We start from the raw sequence: 6479 nt of genomic DNA, 5'->3' as shown, positions 1-6479 counted from the left end.
TGATCCAAAATCTTTTATTAAGTCTGTGTGTCTGTGTGTGCAAATTTGAGGGAAGGAAAGTACACCAAAATATTAAACAGCAGTTTTGCTGGGTGGTAGAATTACAGGGTTCTTTCACTTGTTTTATTTTATTCAAACTGTTTAAATTTGCTGTAGTGAACATGTACCTCTATTGTTAAGTTTTTAAATAACCATAAGGATTGATATGAAAACTTCCTGGTATGTGTGAAAAAGATGTGTGTTGTACAATATCTAAGTTCCCAGAAAAGGTCAAGTATTCCTTATATATGTTTTTCCATTACTCATAGTTACCAAGTCACCAAGACTGATCCTGGAAAAGACAGCTGGACCATCCAAGGCCAAGTATCAAAGCAATCCATTACAAGAGAAGTCAGAAAAATAAATCTAATAAAAGGGCTTGAGAACTGTCACCACCATACAATGGTATTTCCTTCTTGCAGGAAGTAAACACAAAAAGAGGCCATGACTATAGTTCATTTAAAAAAATACATGGCTAAGTCTCAGTGTCTCTCTTCCAAAAAACGAAGTGCATACCTGCATTGAGAACTGGGAACATTTGCCAAACCCATTCTTAAGTCTCTTGTTTTTGAGGCCTGCTTACATCTTCTTTTGGGATATATTTCTTTATGAATAAATTGTGGAGATGCTTTTACCCTTGTATACCAAACAAGGCAAAAGAAAGTTATAACTGGGCATTATATTTTTTGACTCAAGGAAGGAAATAAAAGTCATCAGACACCTATCTCCTTGGTTTCCCTCTTTTGAAACACTCCCTTGGTTTTCCCCCAAAGAACAAAGCCTAAACTGTTTTGTTTGCCTTCCACTCACTAAGCATGTGATGCCAATTCGGCATTCCAGGGTTATTTGTCCATAAAAAATCCTAGTTGTGGATGAAGGCTGGAAAAGGTGAGAATCACATCTGGATTTTGCTTGGCATTGCACTTGACAGAGAATAAGAGAGAGTAAAACTCTTTTCCAATTTCTGATAGTGTATTGTAATAGCTGCCTCACTGTGAAGAAAGGGACACTCTTGCCTTGAATGGAAAGGTATCATTGATTTTCCTCAATCTTAAAACAGTTTCATAAGTTCTAGTATCATCCTAGAAGATTCTGGAAACCAAGAAGATCAATATGGTAGGTGGTACAAAACAGTGGGAGAAAATATAGAGAGTAGGTGATACTTGTGGTACATTACGTTTAATAAACATTTGACACACAGTATGTGATAAATGTTTATCAAGTGGATGAAGATATGCTGGCTTCATCGTGGTTCCTAACGATCACACACCCGGTGTGGTCCCAGCATGTATGAGAAGCCCACTTCCCCACAGTCTACCCATACTCTTTTAGGAAGGGGCTGGTAAAGCAAAGTGAAATATTTCAAGTTCCAGTAAAGTCTACTAGGTTAAAGGCAGGGCTCCAGCCCTGAAGTGTTAAACAGAGAAGTTGACCTGAAACCTCTTCCTATTAACTCATCCACTGAGGAGTGAAGATAGCAAAGGCTGACCCCCTGTGGCAACGAGGGGAACTATACCCCACCATATGATAACATTCTGAGTCACCAAATAATATTTCCAAACCCTGGCTAGCTCTGGCTGTGGTACTTGTAGGGATCCATCAGAATAAGAAAACATGGGGCGCCTGGGTGGCGCAGTCGGTTGAGCGTCCGACTTCAGCCAGGTCACGATCTCGCGGTCCGTGAGTTCGAGCCCCGCGTCAGGCTCTGGGCTGATGGCTCCGAGCCTGGAGCCTGCTTCCGATTCTGTGTCTCCCTCTCTCTCTGCCCCTCCCCCGTTCATGCTCGGTCTCTCTCTGTCCCAAAAATAAATAAACGTTGAAAAAAAAAAAAAAAGAATAAGAAAACATAGTTCAGGTCAAAGTATTGTTAACACGAGCCCCTAGGTATGGTTTACACTATGTGCTACTCTCAGAAGTCAAGGAGATAAGTCAAAGAATGTGTCGAAATGCAGTTTTTCAGTTTTCAAATGAATGGCGAAGCTCTGCAGAAAAGTAAATTTAGTTTTCACATACATTGGTCAGAATTTGTTCTTTATTCCTCTTAGAAAAAAAATAAAAGGTGCAGTCTGGTTGGTTGGTTGGTTGGTTAGGTTTGTCTTCTCAAATTTTTCCTATGGTTTTGATCATTATATAGAGAAATAATGATAGAGAACTAAATCATAGCAATCAGAACCTTCTCAGTACAAGGCTAGTCTCCAAATTGTCCTCAAACAGCTTTGGAAACGGCACTCACCATTTCAGATGCTTGTTCATGTAGTAAGTACTATGGAAATATTTTTGCCAGCTCTCTGGAGACGAAAAGGGTTAAATTTTCTAAAAATGCTTAGCTTAAATCAGAGGAGTATTTAGGTGCAATCAAAATCCAACTTAATTTTCAATGTATACAAAGATTGAAATTTAGAATGTCATGTCTGAATTCTTTCTTATACCCTGAGCGTTTGTTCCCAAAGTACATTGTTTGAAGAGGTACAAACTTTCCGTTATAAAATATGTAAGTGATGGAGACACAATGCACAGCATCGGGAATATAGTCAATAATATTGTAATAACTTTGTATGGGGACAGATGGCAACTCGAGTAAAAAAAAAAAAGTGCATTGCCTACCTTGCCTTTAGGAGATGAAGTCCTTGGGTGACAGTTTGTCAGCTTTCATCACTTCTCTTATGAAGTAGATCAAGAACAAGGGAGTGTCATCCACATTGTAAATTTGGCAACACATGTACACCAATTCTCTAATCTTATTACTACACAGTACAAAATGATCCAAGTAGAAATAAGTACTAACTTTATTTACTTATCTGCATTATAATCGAATGAGGCAAGAAACCCTGCATCGCAACAGATAATTCCATTTCTTCCATCATAATAACACTTTTCATGCAGATAACACAAGTTTTTGTTTCACAGTGTGACTGCTGCAAGTTAAATTGATTCAATTTAATTAATAAGCATATGCTCAGTGCCTACCTGTGCACAGCACTATCCTAGGCATACAAAAGAGTTAAAAGATATGATCCCTGCTCATAGGGAGCTTACAATCTGGATAGGAAAGACGATGCATGCATACAGGAGACAGTAAAGTACTGTTAAAAAAAGCACAGGAAAACCTATATAAATAATAGACTCTGAAATAAAGCCAGTAGGGTCCAAGGAAACCTCTCAAGTTTGGGAATGGAGGCTAATCGGGAAAAGTGAGCCAGAGGAAGGAAATCTTGAATTTGTGTCATGGCAGTGATGGGCACACGGATTGGCAGAGGAACAGGACATCCTTTTGTGGCCAGAAGAAGAGTGAAAAGAAGGCGGAACTCACGGACAGGGTAATAAAAACCAGCAAGTCACTTGCAGAGAATGGCAGGCAAATTGGCTCAGCTCGCGAAAAGGACATTGTGGGTTCGCATATGTAACTGAAGTCACACAACAAGGCTGGCTGAGGGCATTGATTGCTGCTATTCAAAGTTTAAACAGATGATAACCCTTAAACACATCTATAAACTAAAGCCCCCTGTGAAAGTGTGTGTTTTCCTAACCTTAACAAGAAAGCAAAGACAAATTATGGAATATTAGAATCTAAACTCAGGAAATGTGATCCTTGGAGGTCATGATTAAGCTGTGATGGAGTTGCAATCATGTAGAATGCCTTTTTTTGTTTTTAACTCATAAAGAGGTGGGTTGTCTAAGGTGAGAGACTTTCAATCCAATGCTAATCAGGCCCCTACTTCCCTTAGGATTTTTCTTTTAAAAAGCCCATTCCTTTTCCTACTGAATCCAGCAGCTAATAAAAAATCTTGGGTGTATAGTCATGGGGGCCCTAGATGGGGAGATGGAAAAAAAATGGAAAAACAAGATGTTGGTTTCAAAATGCGAGTTAATGAATAATTACAGTGACTACTTGATAAAGATATTTCTTAACTTTGAGGGTAAAAAGAGGTGAAGTATTTCTGTTCCCAGGCAAAGAAAACTAAGGCAGAAGAAGGGTATAAGATGAAAGTCCATATACCCAAAGTTTTTTTTTAATTAACCCAACAGGTAAACCAGTAACCTGTATTGTTGAATCACATCCACTTTTAAATTCCATTAGTTAGAAGAAAAGCCAGGGAAATAAGTCAGGGGAAAAGTTGGTGGTAGGGGAACAAATCCCTGAATTTGGAACAAGGTGGAGATCTTTCTCGCTGAACTAAGACTGGTGACGCCTTGATTGACCAGCATGACCTTGACGATACATCAGGGTTAGAAGAGGGGACCGGCAACTTCACAATGCTTGTGTTCTTGCCCTTTTCAGAAGTGGCTGGTTTTGAACAGCAAGGCGAAGAGTCCTTCTGGGCCCCCAGCGTACCTGGGAAGGCTACTGGCCACCAGCTGCTGCAGCTGTTCAAAAGAGAGAGAGAGAAAAGATGAAGGAGCAACAAATCAAAATTTAACTTTCAGGGGCACCTGGGTTGCTTAGTCAGTTGGGCATTCGTTCAACTTTGGCTCAGCTCATGATCTCGGGTTTCGTGAGTTCAAGCCCCACACAGGGCTCTCTGCGGTCAGTACGGAGTCCGCTTCAGATCCTCTGTCCCTCTCTCTCTCTGCCCCTTTCCTGCGCATGCCCTCTTTCTCAAAAATAAATAAACATTTTCTAAAAAATTAGCCTTCAGTGTGCTTAATGTTCCGAATGAGGTGGTCTGAAATCTGTATCTTCCAAATGTGCTCCAGGTTGCCATACTATTTAGCATTTTTACCTACAAAATATTTCCATATTTCTTACTCTACAAGGGAGTGAAAGTTCTGCTCTTTTTATATTTAGCACTGTTTTTATAATTAATATAAAAATTTATTCTTTTTAAATTTTTCAAATAAAAGAGTTCCTTATTGGCCAGTAGAAATTTGGTAGGCCTTTCCTGAATGACTGTTATATAATAAAGTTCTGTATTAAGTTCTGAGGAAACAACTATGAATAAGATAGCCTCTGCTTTTGCAAAGGTTGTATATGTTTTTAAGTAAAAATTATGGGAAAATATCAAATAAATAGCATGCTATACTATTATATCTTTAAAGCAATGAAGATAAAAACTAGCCTTACCTAGAATTCAGATCTTAAAAGTCAGAACTTTTGGCTCACCATTCTTTTTTTGTAAGATACTTTTAAAAAAATGTTTCTTTCTTTATTTTTGAGAGAGAGAGATAGAGCATGTGAGAGTCAGGGGTGGGGAGCAGAGAAGGTGGGGGACAGAGGATCCAAAGCAGACCCTGCGCTCACAGCAGCAAGCCCAACATGGGACTCAAACTCACAAACCATGAGATCATGACCTGAGCCGAAGTCGGACGCTTAACCAACTGAGCCACCCAGGTGCCCCTTCATTCACCATTCTAAACACGAATTTGATGATGTTAAGTTATAGTCACAATCTATAGCAAACACAAGAACAGCACAGATATGTGTGACATACGTGCTTCAAACTAAAAGATGCCCACGAAGGTCTCACGTCAGCTTTAAGGACACATGTAAACTGATAGCGAGAAAATGGAAAGAGATATTCTGTGCAAGTGGAAACCAGAAGGAGGCACAGCTATACTTATTTCAGACAAAATACATTTTAAGCCAATGCAGTAGTAACAAGAGACAAAGAAGGTCATCATATAATGATTAAAGAAGACACAAATAAATGGAGAGAAATTTCATGTTAATGGATTAGAATTGATTTTGTGAAAATGTCCCTACCACCCAAAGCAATCTACAGGCTCAGTGCAATCCTTCTCAAAGTTCGAAAGACATTTTCAAAGAAATAGACCAAAAAAAAAAAAAAATTCTTATATTCGATGGAACCACAAAAAGATCCCTAGTGGCCAAAGCAATCTTGAGAAAGAACAAGGCTGGGACATCATGCTTCCTTATTTCAAACTATATTACAAAGTTGTAGTAATTAAACAGTATGGCATTGGCACTAAAACAGACAACAAGATCACTAGAACAGAACAGAGTAACAAGAAATAAACACATGCATATGTGGTCAGTTAGTTTTTGACCAAGTACCAAGGATATACAATGAAGAATGAATATTCTTTTCAATAAATGGTGCTGGGAAAACTGGATATCCACATGCAATAGAATGAAACTGAACCCCTATCTTACAACACACACAAAAGTTAATGCATGATGATTAAAGACTTGAATGTAAGACCCTAAACCATAAAACTCCTAGAAGGAAACCTAGGAAAAAGCCTCCTTGCCCTTGGTCTTGGCAATGATTTTTGTACTTGACACCAAAAACAAAGGCAGCAAGTGCAAAAATAAACATTAAACTAAAAAGCTTCTGCACAGCAAAGGAAATCATCAATAAAACGAACAGGCAACCTATGGAATGGGAGAACGTATCCGCAAACCACATATTTGAGAAGGGGTTAAAATCCAAAATAGACAAGGAAGTCATACCATTGAACAACATCAAAACCAAATAACC

At 38.7% G+C, this 6479-nt stretch overlaps 1 protein-coding gene across 1 annotated transcript in view; it reads right to left on the bottom strand.

Annotated features, from left to right (window-relative positions):
* Positions 1-2801: 2801 nt before the first annotated feature.
* TMC1 (transmembrane channel like 1) overlaps positions 2802-6479 on the bottom strand; it is a 142254-nt gene continuing 138576 nt past the window's right edge. Inside the window, exon 21 of the mRNA XM_045043143.1 lies at positions 2802-4404. Within this exon, the coding sequence (XP_044899078.1) occupies positions 4382-4404 (23 nt within the window). The 3' untranslated portion in view covers positions 2802-4381. The remainder of the gene's footprint in view (positions 4405-6479) is intronic.

This window comes from Felis catus, chromosome D4, assembly GCF_018350175.1.
Source record: "Felis catus isolate Fca126 chromosome D4, F.catus_Fca126_mat1.0, whole genome shotgun sequence".
NCBI classification, from domain to species: domain Eukaryota; kingdom Metazoa; phylum Chordata; class Mammalia; order Carnivora; family Felidae; genus Felis; species Felis catus.
Note: the sequence above shows the minus strand (reverse complement) of the source record. Positions and strands in the feature narration are given on the sequence as shown.